Source organism: Typopeltis vanoorti, chromosome 2 (genome assembly GCF_054136105.1).
Source record: "Typopeltis vanoorti isolate ZY-2024b chromosome 2, IOZ_Tvanoo_1.0, whole genome shotgun sequence".
Lineage (NCBI taxonomy): Eukaryota > Metazoa > Arthropoda > Arachnida > Uropygi > Thelyphonidae > Typopeltis > Typopeltis vanoorti.
Window position 1 is genome coordinate 158038271 of NC_143550.1, and position 25114 is coordinate 158063384.

Below are 25114 nucleotides of genomic sequence, written 5' to 3' on the forward strand. Positions count from 1 at the left end.
AATCAGATCAAGCAGGAAGTGATGTGGAAGAGTAAGATAGGAGAGATTGAAGAGTTGGTTATGAATGAGGAAGTGAGTGGTATGAGTATAGAAAATGAGAGAATGGGTGTGCAAGAGGAGCAGGGAAACGGGGAGGCTCAGGGTGGACAGGGATACACATTGTGAGAAAGTGGATGCTACGAGAGAAGGTGAGAGCATGTGTAGACAGGAAAGAAATGGGATAACCTAGGATCAAGAGGAAACAGAATTGAAAAGGGTTTTAAAACGAATAAGCAGAAAGGGAAATGGCACAAGTTGAGCATGGAGAGAGATCACATTGAGTGAGTGGTTTCAGTGGAACTAGCTGTAGATCCAGAAATAAGCTGTTGTGTTTGTATACAAATGCTAGAAGTATAAGAAATAAGGCAGATGAAATGGTTGCATTAATTGTGTCTGTTCACCCAAAGATTGTCAGAATAAGTGAGACATGGTTGGAAGAGGACGACATCCTGACAGGAATAGAGATGGAAAGATATGATGTGTTTTATGAGAATAGAAGGGGTAAAAAGGGAGAGGAGTGCTATTGATGATAGAGAAAGAGTTATGTAAATATAAAGTAGAGATCCAAGAGGGAATAGTGGCAGTGGTTTTGAGAGACTGCTGCTGTAAGGTAGATTTTGTATAGTGTGAGATAGAGGTGAATGGAATCAAATACTAGGTTGTATGTTGTTATAGACCTGGTAATGTGGATTGTGGTGATATTGAAATGTATAATCAAATTAGTCAAGCAAATAAGGAAAGGGTGTTCATTATGGGTGATTTTAATTATGACAATATAGACTGAAATGATGAGATAGCAACTGGAAGTAAAGAAAATGAGTTTCTTGAGTTTTTGAGGGATAACTACCTCAGACAGTATCTAACAGAGGGCACACGAGGATTGAGGGTCTTGGATTTGGTTATCTCATCAGAGATTGTAATTATAAATGAGGTGTCAAATCATCCACCAATTAGTGAGAGTGACCATGAGGTGATTACCTGGGTGGTTGCCAGCAGTGCGAGGACCCCTGTGAGAAAACGGTATATGTGGAACTACAAAAGAGAGGTATGAACAACAGTTAGCTAATGAAGCCTAAAAAAGAATCCTAAGGAGTTCTTTTGATATGTAGCAGGCAAAAGAAAGAATGATTATGGAAGGATGACATTGATTGGAGAAAATGGTATAAAGACAGCTGTTGCAGAATGTGTGGTGGAGATATTTAATGAGCAATTCATAAAGGTCTTTCAATCTTGTGAATGTGACTTCATCGAGCGATTGAGAGCAGTAGATGATGGAGAGGAGAGACTGACTGTAAGTGAGCAAGAGGTGTATGGGGAGTTGAGTAAACTAGATGTTAATAAGGCTGTGGGACTGATAATATATCACCACGTATTCTGAAGGAATATGCCAGGGAGTTGACACCTGTCTTGACATATTTTTTCAATATGAGTCTTGCACTCGGTCAAGTCCCTAAGGAGTGGAAAGAGGACAAAATTGTGTCACTTCATAAAGGAGGTGATCTAACTCAAGCATCAAACTATAGGCCTATCTGTGTGTCAGGTGTTTGGTTAAGTTGTTGGAGAAGCTTGTGAGAACTAGGTTCCAAAGTTGGGTTGACAACAATGGTATTATCTTTTTTAATGGACAGCATGGATTTGCTAAAGGAAGGTCATGTTTTAGTAATCTACTTGCTTATTACAATAAAGTGACTGCTTCCTTGGACAGAGGAGAAGGATACACAGTAATATACTTAGATTTTGTAAAGGATTTTGATAGAGTACCTCATGATAAATTGATAGTCAAGCTAGAGCAGATGGGGGTGGATATTAGATTAGTGCATTGGATTTCAGACCTGCTATCTGATAGATGTCAACAAGTTGTGGGGGGGGGGAGCGATATCCAGGAAAAGGAAAGTCACTAATGGAGTGCCTCAGGGGGTCTGTTTTGGGGCCATTACTGTTTAACTTGTATATTAATGATATAGGTGAAGCTTTGGATGGCGATATTCAGTTTTTCCAGATGATGCAAAGTTGGGACGAACCATGAAGAGTAGTGAAGATGTTGTGGCCTTACAAGAAGACTTGAATAAATTGAGTGATTGGGCATGGAAATGGAGATGTGAATTCAATGTTGCAGAATGTAATGTTTTAAATTTGGAAAACAAAGATGGGATGCAGAATTTATACTTAGTGAGGATATATTTTTGGAGTTGGAAGAAATAAGAGATCTAGGGTTGATAGTGGATAAGGATCTGAAATTTAGGGGACACATAGCCGAAATTGTGAAGACAACACAAAGGCTTCTGGTAATGATGCGGAGGACACTGACGTGTAGTAGTAGGAGGATTCTTGTTCCATTGTATAAGGCTTTGATTAGGCCCCACATGGACTATTGTGCCCAGATTTGATCACCTGGTTTTCAGAAGGATGAAGAGATGTTGGAAAGGGTCCCAAGGCGACTGACTGAGGTAGTTTCTGATCTCTGGAATGTCGAGTATGAGGAAAGATTGAGGAGATGTAATTTGCAGAGTGTGGTGGACAGGAGGAAGAGGGGAGATATGATAGAGACCTACAAGTTAGTAAGGGGTTGTTATACAATCAAGTGGAGAAGTTCTACAGAAAATAGTAAGAGATTGAGGTGAGAACCAGAGGTCATCCCTGGAAACTGTATAAAGAAGGTGTAAGTAGGAGAATGAGGGGCAGGTTTTTTTCATGCAGAGTTGTGAATGATTAGAATGCCTTGCATGAGAGTGTGGTGTCTGCAAGGAGTTTGAATGTGTTCAATGCACGGTATGATGAGCTGTGTGTGTGATAAAAGGACCTCCCAGATGAGTCTTTGACTCCACGAGGTCTTGGGGTAATAATAATAATAATAATAATAATAGTGCTCCATTTCAGATTATCTGCCACCTTTAGGATAGAATTAAAATTAGAATCTATAGCCATAATATTCAAAGTTAATGTAGGAAAGTTTTTTTTTTTAGTAGTTAATTGATATCTTTCATGTTTTTTATTTAGGACAAAGGATGGAGCAGAACTTACTGTAGATGGAAAACATGTTAAGTTAAAAGAGGAAGTTTCAAATTCATTTACCCTAATTATTGAAAAGGTCACCAAAGATGATGGTGGAAAATACTCATGCAAGATTAAGAATGAATATGGTGAAGAAAACTCTAGTGGAAATTTGAAAATCAAAGGTATAAATTAATTTAATTATTATTATTATTATTATTATTCAGGCCTCCATGGAGTCAAAAGACTCATCGCGGGAGGTCCTTCCTAGGAAACACAAAGTCTATCATACCACTCCTTGAATTCATTGACCATTCTTGTTCTCACCACTGTATCAGGCAATGCATTCTATGGTTCAACCACCCTCCATATGAAGAAACCACTCCTCACCTTCTTGCTCACAGCTTCCTTTTACAACTTCTAGGGGATGTCCCCCTCGTCTTCGCTCCTTTCCGTTCCCTCAAGCAATAGAACTCCCCAATGTCAACCCTATAACTGCCTATCAACAGTTTAAAAGTCTCAGTCATATCACCTCTCCTTCTATCTACCAAACTCTGCAGTCCACATTCTCTCAGCCAATCCTCATAACTGTACAATTGTACAGTCCTGTTCTCCTTAGCCCACACCTCCAATCTATCCAAATCATCCTGCAAAATTTTGACATCATCTGCATTCACTATTGCCCTACCCAACTTTGCATCATCTGCAAACAAATGAACTGTTCCTCTCAGATCCTTTCCTATATCATTAATGAACAAATTAAACAGCAGTGGTCCAAGAACAGATCCTTGTGGCACACCACTAGTCACAGGCCATCTTGCGGACTCTACTCCTGAAACCACTCGCCGATATCTCTCTGTCTATCACCCTCCTATCCATCTCAGCAACCCTATATCCATCCTCATATGCTGCAATTTACTGATTAGAATTCCATTTGGTATCCTGTCAAAGGCCTTGGTAAGGTCCAGTAGAATCACTGTAAACTCATTACCCTTATCCAGTTCAGTCGTCACTGTGTTATAATATGTGAGCAAGTTACTGAGGCATGACCTATCCTTCACAAAACCATGCTGTCCCCGATACAGTATCCCATTTTCATCTATCCAATCTTGTATTTTCCTCTTGACTATTTTCTCCAAGAGCTTGATAATGAATCCTGTTATGCTAATTGGCTGGTAATTCCACAGCAGCTTTGGAACCACCTTTATGCAGTGGAACTATTTTCCTCTCTTTCCACCCCCTTAGGACTGACCCAGACCCGAGGCTCAAATTAAACAAAATGGTCAAGGGCACTGACAATTCTTTAGCCGCTTCACATATGACACGAGCTGGTATACCATCCAATCTCACAGATGTATTGACATTGAGGTTCTGTAATAGACTATTTACCTCTACTTCATTCATCACAATTCCAGTATAAGCTGTTGGTTCTTCCATTTCTGCAATGTCACCGCCTGGATGATGTACTCTTGCAAAGTGCTCACTCAGTAATTCCACTATATCGAATGATTCGGTTACCTCCCTACCCTCAGCATTTTTTAAAATCATTCTGCCATGAACATTTTTCCTTTTTGCAACATATTGAAAAAACTGTTTGGGATTCTCTTTAGCCTGCATGGCCAATTTTCTTTCTTAATCCGTTTTTGCTTTTCTTACCACCCTTGTTACCATCCTGGCCTGAGCTTTATACTGTTTCCTGCACCTGCTGGTCACCTTTCTCTTTAAATTCCCTTCACAATTGTTTCTTTTTTTTTGCAGCTCAAGCTTAATAGTGTTATTCATCCATTTAACCCCTACTTGATTTATTATTCGGACTCTTGGTATACAGTCAACCATTGACTCCTGCAATGGTTGACTGTATACAAACACTGCTTAACCACCTCTCATGCACTATCAACATCCAGCCCTTGTAGTTTTACATGCCTTGGCACCACCACTGAGCCAAGCACACTACTTAGCTTGCCATACTTACCAGCCCGGTAATTCCTCATGTACCCTGTCTTAATTGTAAATTCCACTCCTTTAGCCACCTCCCAAGCCACCTTATGATCGCTCTCACCAATTGTTGGCAGCATGGTCATATTCGTTACAGCCACATTCTCTAGATGCAGTTACTAGGTCAAGCGCTCTCTGTCCCCTAGTATTTTCCACTACATGCTGTCGCAGATACTTGTCCCTTAATAACCGCATAAAATCCAATTCCTTCCTCCCATGTGCCCTCTCCTCTTTCCAGTCAATGTTACCATAATTGAAATCACCCATAATAATTACCCTCCTTCCACCCATTTCTTCTATTTGCCTATGCATAATATCCCCACCATCTGTTCCATCACCTGGTCTATAGCAGCACCCAGTTGTATATTTTGTTCTGCTAGCCTCAATCTCACACCAAATAGCCTCAAATGTGCTCTTTTCTCTATCCTGCAGTTCAACTTCTATACTCCTTGGCTGCAATTCATCAGCTATCATGAGTAACACTCCTACCCCCCTTTTTATTCTCCCTGTCATTCTTGAACACTGTACCCGTCGCATTCAATCCCACTAGCTTTATCATCTTCAGCCAGCCATGTTTCACTAATTCCAACAACCTGTGGCTTGGAAGTGCCAACCAAGGCCAAAAACTCTTCCTTCTTGTTCCTAATACTCCTGGCATTAGTGTACATGAATTGCAGAAGCCCATTAGTCCCATCCCTACTTTGATGCCTTATACTAACTATCCCATTCTGATTTGTTGTCCTTCGTACTCGCTTGGGCATATTATACTCATTCATACACTCAACTGCCTCCCTAAAGTCTGCATATCTACTCCTTCTCCCTTAATAAATCTAGTTTTCCTAAGTCTGTACATCCACTTCCACTTCATTCATCAACACTTTTTCAAGCCTCCGTACACCAAATCCATTCAAATGTAACCCATCCATCTTATATAAATTCTTTCGCCCATCGAACTCACTCCACACATCCACAAATTCCACACCACTCTCCATGCATAACCCACGCATAAAGTCATTGGCAATTATGGCCCTCCTTCTAAACACTTCACTGCCATACTGCAGCAAAATATTCACCATCCTAACTCTCTCACTCTTCTCTTTTGCTACCTCAAGTAATCCCCTCACATCCTCTATCATTGCCATTTTGTCTTCTTTCAAATCATTTGTTCCTGCCACGATTATCATCTCTTTCACCCTCTGTTTTTGCACTTGAATAGATTTCCTGACGTCCTTTATGTTCGCACCCAGCTGGTATGATTTCATCAAACTCTCAACTATCACACCTTTTAATAGGAAATCTCCATACAGCAATCGCTCCTTCATTTTATTTACGTTTACGAATATTCTCTTATTTTTCGTAACAGACTTTTGCCGTTTATTAGTAGGTACGTTCAGCACACATTTTTCGATACGCTTCAGTTGCCGCTTTGCTCTGTGTATTGCTCTGCTCAACCGTGCGATTTCACTACTTGCATCTATCTCACCATTTTCATTATCAATTAAATCATCCATTCATTCTGTATTTTTACCTTCCTTTACACTTTCAACGATGCTCTCACACCTATCTAGTACTATCTCACAATTCCTTATCACATCACTATTTTCTATATTCTGACTTTCTTTAACGATATCATTCTCGCCACCTGAAACACGCTTGAGATCCTCATTCTCCTTACACTTTCTGCACATATTAACTCCACTATCGCCATCTAACCAGACTCCCACCACTCTTCACAAAGCATATATCTCACAGACAGCGTATTGCATAAACGCTTTTATATCGAAACTCTTCAACGAACATGGCGACCTGGCCACCATTTTTTTTATCGGTGCCATATGTACGCTATCTTATCTTAAAAATAATAATTAAAATAACACAGAAAACACACCAAAATCACACAGACACACCAAGAAACAAAAAGCAAACAATACTATGTAAAATTCTAGTAAAATTACCAATGATAACATAAAATACTACTAATCTTTTCAGGAGCTCTTGACAAGCCGACAATCATATCAGTGCGACACCTACCGACCTGATCGTAGGAAAAGACCACGATCTAGGTGAATTGATTTAGTCAAAGTACCTTAGAAGATCGAAATATTAGATGTGACATTATTGGTGTGTTAACAAGTAATAGACTAATTTGGAGGAAAATTGTTGATAGGAGATTAATAATAATGAAAACTTAATCATGCGGTACTGTTATAGTAGTCTGTATACCCCTTGAGGATACATATCAGGAAATTGATGATGATGATTAAAAAAATACTGTAGATGAGGGAAGATGCATACACAATAGTATATTTGGATTTCAGAATGGCCTTTGATACATTGCTGTATGGTAGACTGGTAAATAAATTAGAAAGGATGGTGTTGGATAATAATGCACTGGATTGGAATTAGGTTTTCTGATAGGTATAAGCAAGTTACGTACTGAAGAGGAAAGCCACTAATGGTGTCTCACACTGTCTTTGGGCTATTGCCATTTAATTTGTATGTTTATAATACTGGGAAAAGTTTGAATGGTGATATGCAGTTGTCTGCAGATGTTGTGAATATGCAAGAGGACTTGAATAGATTGCGAGAATAGGAACATGAGAGTGGTTGCATGGTTCTTTACAATTTCTACAAAGTGTAAGATTTTAAATTTTGGAGTGCGCAGATGGTATGCAGAATACACATGAGAACATTCTTAGAGGAGGTGAAAGAGATAAAGGATCTTTGGGTGATGTGGATAAGGACTTAAAATTTCACATACAGATTGCTAAAATTGTTAGAACAGCAGTTTATGGCAATGATATGAAAGATACTGACATGTTTGAAGTGAAGATTTCTGGTTCCATTGTATAAAGCTTTATCCATGTGTTAAGGCTTAAATGCTGGGAAAAACTCATGATAAAAGTTTGATGGAGTTAAACAGCACTAGGAAATTATTAAAAATAGTATTTAATGCTTTCAATATTTCATTTCAGTTACAGTTACTATTTTTAATCAATTCCTATGTTCTTTCACTCCAGTAAACTTTTATAATGAATATATGTATATATGTATCAGGTCACATATACACTGATATCCACAGATGCACCTAGTTTTCAGGTGGATGAGATATTAGAAAGGTGCCAGTGATGACTGACTAAGGTGTTTTCTTGTCTTTGGAATGTTGAATTGAGAAATGAAGAAAGATTGAGAAAATGCAATTTATGGAGTCTAGTGGATAGGAGGAGGAAGAAGGGAGATACGAGTGAGACATAGATATAATAACTAAACATTTCATCAGTCTATTTCAGAATTTAAAAATTAACTGTTTTTGAGCATGCATTAATTTTCTATAGAGTCCTACTATTATTAACTCGTGAGTCCTTTCAAATTATGATCCCTCATGTGAAATCATTATGGTGTGGAAATAGGAATTTACACTGTCTTAACTGAAAAAAAAAATCAAAAGAAAGCAGCCCTCTGAGGTTTTGTTGATGTTTCATTAATCCTCTAAGCCATCAGTAACTAGAAACCAAAGTTTCTAGTTACTGATGAAATCTTTCACCATTTTAGTTTGGAGAGGTGAATGATCCTGAATTCGGCATTACTGCAGTCTGGTACTCTAGGCAATCTGAGTGAACAAGTTAAGACAGGAGAGATTGAAGGAGTGGAAATGAATGTGGAAGTGAGTGGTATGAGTATAGATAATGAGAGAATGGGTGTGCAAGAGCAGGGAAACGGGGAGGCTCAGGGTGGACAGGGATACACAGCGTGAGAAAGGTGGATGCTCCAAGAGGAGGTGAGAGAATGTGTAGGCAGGAAAGTAATGGGATGATCAGGGATCAAAAGGAAACAGATGGAATTGCAAAGGGTTCTAAAATGAAGAAGCAGAAAGGGAAATGGCCCCAGTCCAGCATGGAGAGATCACATCGAGTGAGTGGTATCAGTGGAACTAGCTGTAGATCCAGAAATGAGTTGTTGTGTTTGTATACCAATGCTAGAAGTATAAGAAACAAGGCAGATGAAATGGTTGCACTAATTGCGTCTGTGCACCCAGAGATTGTCGGAATAAGTGAGACATGGTTAGATGAGGATGACATCCTGACAGGAATAGAGATGGAAAGGTATGATGTGTTTCGTGAGGATAGAAGGGGTAAAAAGGGAGGGGGAGTGCTATTGATGATAGAGAAAGAGTTATGTCCATACAAGGTAGAGATGCAAGGGGGAAATGGGGCCAGTGGTTTTGAGGCAGTATGGTGTGAGATAGAGGTGAATAGAATCAAATACTTGGTGGGATGTTGTTATAGACCTGGTAATGTGGATGGTGGTGATAGTGAAATGTATAGTCAAATAAGCCAAGCAAATAAGAAAAGGGTGATCATTATGGGCGATTTTAATTATGGCAATATAGACTGGAATGAAGAGATAGCAACTGGAAGTAAAGAAAATGAGTTTCTTGAGTTTTTGAGGGATAACTACCTCAGACAGTATGTAACAGAGGGCACAAGAGGATTAAGGGTCTTGGATTTGGTCATCTCATCGGAGGATGTAATTATCAATGAGGTATCAAATCATCCACCAATTGGCGAAAGTGATCATGAGGTGATTACTTGGGTGGTTGCCAGCAGTGCAAGGACCCCTGTGAAAAAAGGGTATATGTGGAACTACAAGGGGGGTGATTATGAAGAGCTCAGGAGACAGCTTGCAGGTGTAGCATGGAATGAGGAGTTAGCTGGAAAAGAGATCAATGCAGCTTGGGGGATTTTCAAAAAATATTTAGTGGATGCAATGTCTAAATGTATACCACGGGTGAGAAGGTTAAATAAGTTAGGTGTGAGATGGATGAATAAAGAGATTAAGCATGCAATACAGAGAAAAAGGGCATTGTGGAGGCAGCATAAGAGAAGTGGAAGTAACCAATTTCATGAGTTCTACAAAGACCAGGCAAGGAGAGTGACTTGGTTGGTGAGAGTAGCTAAAGAGAGGTATGAACAGCAGTTAGCTAATGAAGCTAAAAAGAATCCTAGGGAGTTCTTTCGATATGTATCCAGCAAAAGAAAGAATGATTATGGAAGGATGACATTGATTGGAGGAAATGGTATAAAGACAGCTGTTGCAGAATGTGTGGTGGAGATACTTAATGAGCAGTTCATAAAGATCTTTCAATCTTGTGAATGTGACTTCATAGAGAGATTAAGAGCAGTTGATGATGGGGAGGAGAGACTGACTGTAAGTGAGCAAGAGGTGTTTGGGGAGTTGAGTAAACTAGATGTAAATAAGGCTGTGGGACTTGATAATATATCACTGCGTATTCTGAAGGAATGTGCCAGAGAGTTGACACCTGCCTTGACATATTTTTTTAATACGAGTCTTGCACTTGGTCAAGTCCCTAAAGAGTGGAAGGAGGGCAAGATTGTGCCACTTCATAAAGGAGGTGATCGAACTCAAGCATCAAACTATAGGCCTATCTGTGTGTCAGGTGTTGTGGTTAAGTTGTTGGAGAAGCTTGTGAGAACTAGGATCCAGAGTTGGGTTGACAACAATGGTATAATCTTTGATGGACAGCATGGATTTGCTAAAGGGAGGTCGTGTTTTAGTAATCTACTTACTTATTACAATAAAGTGACTGCTTCCTTGGACAGAGGAGAAGGATACACAGTAATATACTTGGATTTCTCAAAAGCTTTTGATAGAGTGCCTCATGATAAGTTGACAGTCAAACTAGAGCAGATGGGGTTGGATATTAGATTAGTGCATTGGATTGGAGACTGGCTATCTGATAGGTATCAACAAGTTGTGTATGGGGGTGCAATATCCAGGAAAAGGAAAGTCACTAGTGGAGTGCCTCAGGGATCTGTTTTAGGGCCATTACTATTTAACTTGTATATTAATGATATTGGCGAAGATTTGGATGGAGATATTCAGTTGTTTGCAGATGATGCAAAGTTGGGACGAACCATAAAGAGTAGTGAAGATGTTGTGGCCTTGCAAGAAGACTTGAATAAATTGAGTGATTGGGCAAGCAAATGGGGATGTGAGTTCAATGTTGCAAAATGTAAGGTTTTAAAATTTGGAAAACAAAGATGGGATGCAGAATTTATGCTTGGTGAAAATATATTGTTGGAAGTAGAGGAAATAAGAGATCTGGGAGTGATAGTGGATAAGGATCTAAAATTTAGGGGTCACATCGCCAAAATTGTGAAGACAACACGAAGACTTCTGGGAATGATGAGGAGGACACTGACGTGTAGAAGTAGGGAGATTCTTGTTCCATTGTATAAGGCTTTGATTAGGCCACACATGGACTATTGTGCCCAGATTTGGTCACCTGGTTTTCAGAAGGATGAAGAGATGTTGGAAAGGGTCCAAAGGCGACTGACTAAGGTAGTTTCTGACCTCTGGAATGTCGAGTATGAGGAAAGATTGAAAAGATGTAATTTGCAGAGACTAGTGGAGAGAAGGAAGAGGGGAGATATGATAGAGACCTACAAGTTGGTAAGGGGTTGCTATAGGATCAATGGTGGAGAAGTTCTACAGCGAATAGTGGGAGATCAGGGGAGAACCAGAGGTCATCCCTGGAAACTGTATAAAGAGGGTGTGAGTAGGGGAGTGAAAGGCAGGTTTTTTTCGTGGAGAGTTGTGAATGATTGGAATGCCTTGCCTGAGAGTGTGGTGTCTGCAAGGAGTTTGAATGTGTTTAAGACCCGGTATGATGAGATGTGTGTGAGATAAAAGGACCTCCTAGATGAGTCTTTGACTCCATGAGGTCTTGTTTAATAATAATAATAATAATAATAATAATAATAATAAAATGTTAGTGAATTGTAGTTTTTTTTTTTTTTTTTTTTTTTTTTGTTTAGATTTGGTTGCTTAATGAAAGCCTTACATGTTTCTTTAAATTTTCTTTAAGAACCTGGTTTGAAAGAGGTTGAATTATGCTGGCAGCACTTCAAATACAATTAACCAGCCACATAATTGTTCAAAATCACCATATGGAGAGAAAAAAAAAGCGGGGGGGGGGGATGTAATGTTAGTTTTTCTGTGATTACTGGTTGGACTTGAAATGCATGATAATTTACAGTATAATTGAAATTTGCTTATAGTTTCAGTCCCTTAGTGTAACAAAATCAGAAATAACACTTGCAGTTTATTATTATTATCATTATTATTAACACCAGACTTCCATGGATTCAAAAGACTCAAAATGCAAGAGGTATACACTGTCACATAAAGCTTATCAGACTGTGCTTTAAACTCATTTAAACATGCCTGTACCCACCACACCATCAGGCAATTCATTTCACTCATCATACACTTTCAATGCAAAGAACCTGCTCCTCACACCCTGCAGTTTCCAGAAATGGCCTCTTGTTTCACTCCCTTTCCCCCATTCTGTGAAAAATTTCTTCCACGTTAAACTGGTAACAATCCTTTAGCAATTTAAACTTATGAATCATATATCCCCTTCTCATATTATAAGGTTTTGCAAATTGTTTTTCCTTAATTCCACCTTGGTCAATCTTCTTTAGGCTCTTTCTAATCTATCCTCATTACTATGAAAACCAGGTGACTAAATCTCCGCACAGTTTAGGTGACCTTTATAGGGAACATAATGATATAATGAACTACAGGAAATATATGGTTGTCAGTGGAAACTCCAAAATAACTTGCTGGCATCACTTGACTTTGAGTGCTCCATACTGCATTTGCAATGAATAGAGCCACTCTCCAAACAGTACACCCCCCCCTCACACACACACACACACACACACTGAGAAAATTATTCTAAATGTACAAAATTAGAAATAACCATTATTCAAATAGTAGTTACTTCCAGTTAGTTAGCAGGAATGATACTATCAAAGTACAGATCCCTAAAACATAAAGGCAAATAAGTAAGATGAATTAGCTAAAATAAGATATACAAAAATCTAATCAGTAAAATAAAATAAATACAATATAAAACTTATGAGGAAGCACAGAGCAAGAAAAGATCGGACAATATTGCTCTGTGCTTCCTCATAAGTTTTATATTGTTTTTTTTTTATATATATTGTATAAATATATTATATATATTTTTTATATATTGTTTTATATATATATTTCTCAACATGCACACCTACAAGCGTAGCCAGATTATCCATGATAAAGATTGAAGGGAGCTTGGAAAGGGTGGTTGGGATAACTTAGCTGCATTACACTGTTCTTTACGGTGAAAAGAATTTTTTTTAAACACAATGGATTTGAGATTTGTACAAAACTACTTTATAGGAAAGAAATAATATCTATAGGTAAAGAGGAGGCATGAAATTATTTGAAGACTGAGGAAGCTATAGATGTGATATGTTTGCTCCATGAAGGAATGAAAGAAACTGTCACTCCAAAAACAGAAATCTGATGATGATTATCCTCACTCTGTTGAAGAATTGGAGATCAACATTTTTGCCCTAATTGCAGATGGTCCACTTGTAGTTTGGATAGGGACATGTTTAAGAATGAACTCCAGGACTCACTGTCACACTCCCACTTAGTAAAGAAATCTTAAGAGAAAGAGAATAATCCACATGATATGTACTGAGTCACCAGAAAGGAAACTGGCTAGTCATTTACAAAAGCTAGAAGAAATAGCATAGTAGTTTGGCTCAGTGAAGCATTCCAGTCTCAGATCTAATCAAACTGCTTGGAGCATACAGTAAGGATACTAGTTTCACCAACCTCTCTTTCCAGGAGCAAGGACAGTGGGATGGCAATTTATTAACTAACTTTTATGTCCCTGTTTATGAACAGACTAAACAGTGGCTAATTTCCAAGCTAGGGTGGATATTTTTTTTTTTATTGCACTTTATGGAAACATGATGAAGAATCAAGCTTTTATTTACATTATCATCATCTAATTTTATTTACTGTTCAGTATGTCATTACTATATGCAAATAACATTGATGCCCATGTGGAAATGATGGTGATGGGATTGATTAGATTAGATCAAATAAGATTATTATGCGCTTTTTCCCCATTATTGATTATAGGTCAAATATACATATATTTGACAATAAGTTTCAGCAGTTTGACCACAATTGCCGGACTGATTAGCCAAAGGAATAGTGCTTTTTTCAATAGGTTTTGGATTCAATGCCCACTTACATGGATGTTTGGGAATGTCACAACCTAAAGTACTATTCCTAAATAGTACTTTAGGTTGTGAATGAATTTGATCATTCAGTGCAAGACTGCCATCCTGCTTATTGCAAAGTTTCATGCTTGAGTTCTAGAGCAGTGCCTGGATATTTAACCCCCCCCCATTGATTTTCTTATTGATTTTCCATAAATCTAGACTTTAAGAAGTCATAAGCTATCCAGTACATCAAACAAGAAAAGAAAAAAGAAAAACCGAGACATTCAAAATTTCATTAGTAAACATAAACGAAACATTTTTGTTTGCTTATTTGTATTTGTTAATTTTTATCTTCAGTTAATCATTAGACTTCAATTTTTTTAAAATCTTATTATATAATAGCATTTTCATTCCAATAATTTTGAATTTATTTGTTATTTATTTAGAAACAGTAGCAACATCTCCTGCTTCCTTCACTCAAGGTTTAAAAGATACAGAGAGTGTAAAAGACCAAAATGTTTCTTTTACAGTGAAAATAGCTGGAAATCCAAAACCTTCAGTGAGATGGTAGGCATATTCTTCAAACATAGTTGAAAAAAATCAAACTTAAAAGAAATAGTACTTTGTAAATATGAATGATTTATACTTGTTACCAGTATCATATCTCATCTCTGCTCCAGTTTATACAATATATTTCTGCATGATATCATGGCAAATGGCTGTGCAAAATCACTTAGCCATGCTTCCCTTCTCCTCCTTTAAAGTATCACTTTTTCATTTAATCATAAATTCAACCATTTCCAAAGTCTGGCCTTAATTAACTTTTCTACCATAACTCCTGAGGTACTGAGCAGTCTGTCATTTGCAACTTCTGTCTAGACCCTTCTTTATGTTGGGATACTATCATGCCCTCCTATCTATTCCCCTGAATTTCTTCTAGTTAGACTTAAATTAAGTACCTTGGATAGCAGCAACTCTTGCATCTTTTTTGATAATGCACAGACCAATATCCTATATAATCCTAGGTTGCATTTACATCAATATTTTGTCATATCCTAAACCAAATTCCAGTTCAGAAACCTTTCTCACACTGGTTCCATCATGTCACATCAGTCACTACATATACCTTCATAGAGTGATCGCTATTTCTTCTTCTTCTGTCCCCTGCCTATCATATGCATTCATTAAAGTTATCCTATGATAACCTTTCTTTCTTTTATTCATGACATAACAAAAGAAATCTTTCAGATTTCATTTGGCTTGCTCGGTTATCTCCATTAATGGTGATTTTCCTTCCTTGCCACGTCAGTCATCCTTCTTATCTGTGCTTTGTACTGCTCATCAGCATGTTCACATTTTTCTTTATAGTCCCTCCATAACATTTGCATTTTTTCAACAGTCCTGATTAATGATGCTACTCATTACTCATTCAGTTTACTCCCACCTGATTTATCTTCCTGACTCTGGATATATGCAGTTTTAGGCTGCTTTCCACCAGTCATGTCTATTTTCCAGTGCAAAAATTCTTCCCTTGCAGTTTCTTATGTCATGGCATTGTGCCAAGTTGTATTCTAGTTTGTCATAATCATTTGCTCTGTAGTTCCATGTGCCACTTCTCAAATGAAAATTCCACATGCAATAGCTATCTTCCAGGTGATGATTGCATGATCATTCTTGCCATCAAACCAGAATGCTTAATGTAGTTATGAGCATATCCTCTGATGCTATCACATTTTCTAGTGCTATGAAACACTGGGTTAAATAGGCTGACTAGTAGACAAATAAGAATAAAACTAAAAATAATATTCTATAATAATTATGATGATTTCCTTATTTCCTTCTATTCCAGTTTACAGAATGTCAGTTTATTGCATAATTATAATTATTCTGAGGTTGTAGTTTGGCTGCTTTAGTAACTGATTATGATATTGATCTAAATAAAGTATGTGTGTGTATATATATATAAATTATATTTTAACAGGGAAAAGGACTCTGCAGAATTAACAATAGATGGCAAACATATAAAAGTAAAGGAGGAAGCTTCAGACACATTGACACTTATCATCGAGAAAATTATTGAGAAAGATGAAGGCAATTATTCATGCAAGATCAGCAATGAATATGGAGAAGAAACCACTAGTTGTAATTTGAAAGTAAATGGTATGAAGTTAATTTCTACCAAATTGATGTGATTAACTGTGTTATTATTAAACAATGATATATATATATACTAGGGGGGCTATGGTCCCCCCCCCCCCCCCCCCCCCGAGTTCTGGGCTGGTAAGCCGGACACAAGAAACATGACATAAAAACGTTTCAAATTTCTGCTTATCTTATATATATATATTTTATATAAACTTGGTTTTTAATCCTATTTTCCAGACAAGTAAGTCAAGTTTGTGCCTGCACGTAGTGCAACTCGTGGTAACGTAATGCCATTCCGAGGCAACTCGTGGTAAAGGTGGATTAAGATCCAATCACTTTCCTTAGTATTTTTCACCTAATGTAAAGCACATCCCCTTGCGGAGATGTATGATCCTTTGCATTAAAGGCAATGGTCACTACCCATACCAGTTTTGACCTTTATTGAGGTCTCGTCAGTGGGAGCCAGACCTGAAAATGCTAAGGTTGAAGTAATGTAGAGCTTAAGAATTTTACCTAAACAAGTTGCCACAAGGTGCTTTGACCTTATTAAATAAAATCTCATGATGAGAGATAGATGTAGAAAGTTTTTTAACTTGGATATATTATGTATTCAAGATACCAAGTAATTTTATATAAACTTGGTTTTTAATCCTATTTCCCAAGTAAGCAAACTGACAAGTAAGTTAAGTTTGCACCAGCACCTTGTGGCAACTTGTTTAGGTAAAATTCTTAAGCTCTGCATTACTTCAACCTTACCATTTTCAGGTCTGGCTCCCTCTGACAAGACCTCAATAAAGGTTGAAACCGGTATGGGTGGTGACCATTGCCTTTAATTCAAAGCATCATACATCTCCACAAAGGGGTGGGCTTTACTTTAGGGAAAAAATACTAAAGAAAGTGATCGGAGCTTAATCCACCGTTACCACAAGTTGCCTCTGAATGGCACTACGTGCAGGCGCAAACTTGACTTACTTGTCTGTTTGCTTACTTGGGAAACAGGATTAAAAATCAAGTTTATATAAAATTACTTGGTATCTTGAATACATGAATACATAATATATCCAAGTTAAAAAACTTTCTACATATATATATATATATATATATATATATATGTAAATGAATTTTTGTGTAGATAGTTATACAGACAGACACCAGAGGATAGTTTATGATGGAGTGAAATCAAGGCAATAATAATGCAGAGGTCTCAGAGCTCTGTATTGGAGTAACTACTCTTTAATTTGTATATGATTAAGGGGCGAATATACTCAGTTATTTTCTGACAGTGAAAAACTAGGTTAGTTGTGATGGAGATATCCTGTGGGCTAATTCATATATATTGGCAATGTGGATGAACAATAATAGTTGTCAATTTAATGTTGCAAAATGTAAGGTTATGCACCTTGAGATGAAAAGATTGTATACAGGCAAACCTCTACTTCAAACTTTCAGGATACAAACAATTCCCATTTATTAACATTGCACGGACTAATAAATTACAGCTCCCAATTATTTTAGAAACTCAGAACCCCATGCTTACAAACATTTTACAATGCTCAGCAATATTTTTAGTTGCTGAACATATTCCACACATTAATAGTGTACATGTATTTTTTATATTACTTGATTATAAAAATGAAGTAATATAAATATACTGTGCCATTTTTTATTACCCTTGAAATATGGAAAATAAATGGAGAGTAGTGATAATGAATGCTAAAAGGGGTAAAAAATTCAGTTGATTTCAATAGAAACTAAACTATAGACATAATTAGATAATCAGAAAATGGCAGATCACTTACTTCAGCTGGTTATGTTTATAATGTCAATCATTTTAACAATTTCAAAAGAAAGTGCTGCAAACTCACCAACTGCCCAAATGAGTCGCTCCTTCTGGTCCCTTGCCAAGGTCATCAGGTGTAACTTTTGCCTACCCAGGTTTCCACCACTCTCACATTCAGATGGTACTTTACTCATTTCACCTAAAGATAAGGCTGACTTACTGGCATCACCTTTCTCTTCCATTTCATGCATTGATGACCTGAGCAAAGTTCCCTCCACTCCACCAAGAACTTTTCTCTCCGTGTCATCACGCATAATCTTCTGCTAGAAAGAAATCTGAAGAATCCTTAATAACCTGAACAGAAATAAGGCATCTGGTCCCACCTATTGTGTTAAAAACTTGTACCCCAGAACTAACGCTTATTCTGTCACCTCTTCAGTCTATCCTATTCAACTGGCATCTACCCTACAACATGGAAACAGGCCCACATCCAGTCCATCCCAAAGAAAGGTGATGATAGGAAACTAACAAATTACTAACCAATTGCTCTCACGTCTGTTCTATCTAAAATTATGGAGAAGGTCATCAACAAACACCTCTTGAACCACCTAGAGCAGTGGTTCTTAACCTTTTTGAACTCACAGAACACTTCTGATTATGAGAAAAATTTGGGGAACACCAAAAGCATTAGGGTCATAAAACTAACAATAGAAATATGTTGTTTTTTATAAAAAATGGAACTTATTTTAGCGCGATACTTGAGCTTGTCAGCTTTTAAAGATTTCAGCAATATCAGATGTAATATGTGATATAGCTACCCTCATCTCTTTGTCTATATTAGTAAGTCTTTCATGCTTTTTAGTTTTTATATCGGTTAATACAGTATTGAGAAACCGAATTCACACACATGATGTTGAAAACTAACAAAATTTTCAGTGCTCTTGTGGAGAGAGCTGGGTATTCAGCTTGGACAATAATCCAAAATTCTTCAAGATTTATTTCAGAGAATTTCATTTTTAGAGTATGATCCATTGAAAGATAACTAATTATTCTTCTTCTTGTAAGGAAAATTCACAACTCAATGCATTAATTACACTCAGAACTGTGTCATGTGACTTCTTTCATCGGCAGAACACTTGTAATCAGTTCGTGGAACACCGGTTAAGAACCACTGACCTAGAGATTTACCAACAAATCAGGGACCAGCAGTACAGAATCTGCCACTTGCAATCTACAGCTGATCTAGCTTTCGCACCCACCTATGGACTCAAGCCTTGGAAAAATTTGGAAGAACTCATGTGGTTGCCCTTGACATTTCAAACACATTCAATTGGATTTTGCACAAGGGCCCGCCTACTTAGCAAACTGTCATCCTATGCAGTGTCCACACTCCGAAGCTCGATCACCAACAGTATGATGGATTGAGTAAACTTGATGTCATCCAGGCCATCAGACATGATGGTATATCACTGCTTGTCTTGAAGAGATGTGCTAGGGAGTTAACAACAGCTTCAAATTACATTTTTAACACGAGTCTTAGATTAGTCGAAGTTCCAAGTGAAAAGGTGGCAAAATTGTCTGCTTCATAAAGTGGGTGATAAAACTAAGGCTTTAAATTATAGGCCAGTTAGTGTCTGGAGTTGTGGTTAAGGTATTGGTTAAACTAGTAAGAACAAGGATTCAGAACTGGATTGACAGCAGTATGCCGACAGCAGAATTCTCTTTAATGGAAAGCAGATTGCTAAAACATGACTTTGCTAGAGCAAAGTCATGTTTTAGTAGTCTGCTTACTTATTATAACAGGATTACAAAATACATTGGACAAGGGAGATGCATATACAGTTACTACTTTATATGCATCTCCCTTGATTTTTCATATGAAATTATGAGATTTTTCATATTTAGTATAACTTAGTATATTTAGATTTTGCAAAGGCTTTTGATAGATTGTCACATGACAAACTGGTAGTTAAATTGGAACAGATGGGGTTGGATAGTAGATTAGTGTATTGGATTGGAGATTGCCATCTGATAGATATCAGCAGGTTGTGTAAGAGGAAAGTCACGTGCCCCAGGGGTCTGTTTTAGGGCAATTGTTGTTTATTTTGCATGTAAATGATATTCGAAAGGACCTATAACCATCTTACAGGCCATTATGGATCAAATACGCATCCTCATACGCTTCGTATCCATCATATATTTCAATGTAATATCAATGGTATTACAATTTTAATATGCTGAAAGTTTATTTATCACTAGGTTTGACTATAATGAATTTAGTTTAATCCTTTATCCCAGTGAGAGCAAACAAAGTTTGCGCCTGAAAGTTTAGTCCTGAAGATATTTTCAGGCACAAACTTTGTTTGCTCTCACTGGGATAAAGGATTAAACTAAATTCATTATAATTTTAATATGCATTTCGCATTCATGATAAACTGGACATATATATACGTCTTGGCCGGTAGCATGGTTAAAATGTGATATACAGTTGTTTGCAGATGATGCAAAGTTGAGGAGAGTTATGAGAAGTAGCAGATGTAACTTTGCAAGAAGACCTAAAGAAGACCAGTTGTTTGCAGATGATGCAAAGTTGAGGAGAGTTATGAGAAGTAGCAGATGTTGTAACTTTGCAAGAAGACCTAAATAGATTGTCTGAATGGGTGAGTATGTGGGGATGTCAGTTTAATATAGCAAAGTGTAAGGTTTTAAAAGTTGGAAAGCAAAGATGGGATGCAGACTACAGAATTGGTGAGGATATTTTAGAGGAGGTAGAAGAGATGAAGGATCTGGGGGTAATGGTGGATAGGGACTTGAAATTTCATGGACATTTTGCTAAAATTGTGAGGACAACACAGCAGATTATAGAAATAATGTGGAGAACACATCATTTCTATAATGATGTGTAAGGATATTATGATTATTGTACAAGACTTTGATCAGACCACACATAGTTTACTGTGAACAGATTTGGTTGCCAGGTCTCAAAAGTATGATGAGATGCTAGAGAGGATTCAGAGATGATTAACTAAGTTGGTTTCTGGTCTGTGGAATATGAGAACAGATTGGAAGAATGCAAATTACAGAGCTTACTGGATAGGAGGAAGAGGGGAGATATGATCAAGTTATATAAGTTGGTAAGGAGTAATTACCAGATTAACATGGATGAGATTTTTCATAGAATATCTGGAGGACAAGGATGGCAGATAGGGACTTGAAATTGGATTACTGCATACAGATTTGGTCACCTGGTTTTCAAAAGGATGATGAGCTGTTGGAGAGGGTTGACTAAGTCGGTTTCTGGATGAATTGAGAGAATGCAAATTACAGATCCTATTGGATAGAAGAGGTGAGATATATAAGTTGGAAATGGTAATTACCAGATTAACATGGATGTGATTTTTCATAGAATATCTGGAGACAGGAGAGGATGGGAGGCCATCCCTGTAAGCTGTATAAGGCAAGCATGAGTAAGGGGATAAGGAGTAGATTTTTTGTATGTAGAGTGGTGGGTGATTGGAATGCATTGCCTGAGAGTGTGATAAGTGCAGAGACAGCGAATGCATTTAAGTCGAGGTATGATGAGCTGTGCATGTGAGGGTGGGGACCTCCTGCAATGAGTCTCTTGACTCCATAGAAGTCTGTTGATAATAATAATAATTTTACACTTAGCAACATTGAACTGAAATCATTATTCTTCAGCCTAAAGTACCAACATATTGAAATCATCTTGTAACAAAATCACATCAGAACTTCTTGCCATTGCTCTTCCTAATTTAGCATCATCAGCAAACATCTAAATATCTTCTCTCACACCATAAACTATATTACTGATATATGAATTAAACAATAGTTGTCAGAATAGAACCCTGTAGTACCCACCCATCAACTTTCTTTTTTGGGATACTGCATCCCCATACACAACTCACTGGCTTCTATCAGTCAATCTTCCCTGTAACTTAGCTACCAGATTGCTATCTATCTACATCCTGCTTAATCTCAACAGTAGTTTATCATGTGTTACTTGATCACATGCTGTAGCAAAATTCAGATAAATCATGGTATAAGCATCTCCTCACTAGTCACCATATTATAAAATATAACCAAGTTACTAAAGCACTTAACACACCATGCTGTACTCTCAGAAGAATTCCGTTCCCATCAATCAAGATTTATTATTATTATTATTGTTATTACCCCAAGACCTCATGGAATCAAAGACTCATCTGGGAGGTCCCTTTATCACACACACATCTCATCACCGTGTCTTAAACACACTCAAACTCCTTGCAGACACCACACTCTCAGGCAAGGCATTCCAATCATTCACAACTCTGCACGAAAAAAATCTGCCTCTCACATCCTCTTTACACAGTTTCCAGGGATGACCTCTGGTTCTCCCCTGATCTCCCACTATTCTCTGTAGAGCTTCTCCACCATTGATCCTATAACAACCCCTTACCAACTTGTAGGTCTCTATCATATCTCCCCTCTTCCTCCTCTCCACCAGACTCTGCAAATTACATCTTCTCAATCTTTCCTCATACTCAACATTTCAGAGGTCAGAAACTACCTTAGTCAGTCGCCTTTGAACCCTTTCCAACATCTCTTCATCCTTCTGAAAACCTGGTGACCAAATCTGGGCACAATAGTCCATGTGTGGCCTAATCAAAGGTTTATACAATGGAACAAGAATCTCCCTACTTCACAAGAATCTCCCTACTATTTTATTCAGTCTCTGACCAGCCTCTCTGACACCTTTGCCAGGACACTTGAGTTATATACTAGCCTATAGTTTGACACTACTGAGTTGGATTCTACATTATGCAGTGGCACTATCCCATCCAGTCCCACGGTCTTATTAAAATCAAGATTACTTACTGTTCTAAACATCACTACTCCTAACCCCCCCCCCACACACACATATGAAATATTCTATACTAATGATATACTTATTAAACATTTCCATTATATCTTTGTCAGATGCGAGTCATATTCTGTCTCCAGCAACTAAAGTCAGTCTTTCGTATCCATCCTTTCTTCTATTAGCAACATAACTGAAGAATTCTCTAGGGTTTTGATTTACTGCTTCAGCCAATCACCCTTTGTATGTGACTTTTTCCTTTCTAAGTGCACTAATCACCTTCTTTTTCTTTATGTCTCCTTCATAACATCCTCTTTCTCTGAAGCTCTTGAAACTTGCATATATTTGTAAATACATTTGATACTTATATGATATATGGTGTCTATGAATGAACAGTTATAATTCAAAGCATATGTTCATCACTGGTTAAATTCTAAATTAATAAGTTCTGGGGCCCTCTACAAAATAACCAATTGTATTTATCTTTGAATGCTATCCAGGGAAGCTCCAAACCTCCCCATCCCTTTCATCACGTGTTCATAATCAGGCAACTGCTGATATTGACTTTATATACACATTCAAAACTGTAAACAATTGTTGAATAATAATAATAATACAGTAATGTAGGCATAATTACCATAAAGAGAGAAAAGTCACAAAACAGAAAAATGTTCCTACAAAATAACCAATTGTATTTACCTTTGAATGCGATCCACTGGTCTAGTGTCCAGCAAGTCAGAAAATCTTTCCTTTCATTCAGTGTATTAATATTATCGCATTGCAACCGATGGGAATTCTGTGTTTCTGTGGATTCATTGCAGACCTTTTTCTCTTCAGAAACCACACGTTACAAACTCATTACAAACTCGTTTTTGTATTATCACTGTCATCCGAGATATTTTTCCATTTAAAGAAGGTACCAATGTACTTATCCATAGTTGAAATACCATATTTACTTGAATATAACTCACACCCATGATTTTACTTTTCGAAAAAAGAAATTAAAAAGTTTCGCATATACTGCAGTAAACACTTTTCTTGCCTCTACAGTACTTTTATTATGTCAGAGAATAAAGTACAAGCACTCTGTGTAATATATTTCTCAACAAATAGTGCAATTAGAGACAACTGAGATAAAAATGACACTAATTAATGAATCACATCTCCCCTCATACAGAAACTATGCTCTATAGACCCAAGCCAAGCCATATGTTGCACCTGCCAACACAGTATCTAACTAAAAACTACTGTTATTAATTAGATGTGTATGAGTTCACAGCAATAAAATTCAACTGAATCTGTTAAAATTCGTAAACATGTCAAAACCAAGAAATATATATATATATTTTCAAAATTCATTTTTACTCGGTTGGAATAGTATAAAAAAAGGTTTAATGACTATTACCGAGAGAAAAGATACTACTAGTTTACTAGTTTCGTTACATGAACATCCTCAGGTATCACAATCAAAGAAGTATATAAAAAATTATAGAGACTTAAAATTGTACTAACAGAACAAGTATAAAAACAGTAGCGTGTTTTTATACTTGTTCTGTTAGTACAATTTTAAGTCTCTATAATTTTTTATATACTTCTTTGATTGTGATACCTGAGGATGTTCATGTAACGAAACTAGTAAACTAGTAGTATCTTTTCTCTCGGTAATAGTCATTAAACCTTTATATATGTATATATATATATATTTATTATTATTATTATTATTATTATATATCACACCTCCAGGGAGTCCAAAGACTCATCGAGGGAGGGCATCAACTCTACAATTCTTCATCTCACTACTCCCAACCTTCATCATCTAACACCAACGACCTCTACCGCTGACTACCATCATTAGTGCTTTCACAGACAATTGCAAAACATCCATGCCCACTGTGGGGTTTGAACCCACAGCCTTTTGGCTGGAGAGTGGATATGCTAACCACTCGGCCAACCAGGCGTGCAAAAAAAACTTTCTGTAGAGCCGGAGTCGAATAACCAGCGACCTATGGATAACTGTAATAATCTTCTACAGTCCACTGCTCTGCCAACTGATTATATTTTATTCACACTTCCACCATTTCTCCTTGCAGAAAACCTCTATCCACCTGTTCGCACCCTTCATATATAACTCATTCCATCTATGTCTCCCTTTTATGTTATGAAATGTTGGGTATCTTTATACCCAAGATTTCAGAGACTAAGCACAACCCT

The 25114-nt window shown here is 37.3% G+C and overlaps 1 protein-coding gene across 1 annotated transcript in view; it reads left to right on the forward strand.

Moving 5' to 3' along the window:
- The window catches only part of LOC150109564 (protein Obscurin-like), a 1271613-nt gene that overhangs the window by 450713 nt on the left and 795786 nt on the right, over positions 1-25114 (forward strand). The window contains exons 35-37 of the mRNA XM_090402667.1: positions 3037-3215; positions 14564-14684; positions 16099-16277. Coding sequence (XP_090258793.1) covers positions 3037-3215; positions 14564-14684; positions 16099-16277 — 479 coding nt within the window. The remainder of the gene's footprint in view (positions 1-3036; positions 3216-14563; positions 14685-16098; positions 16278-25114) is intronic.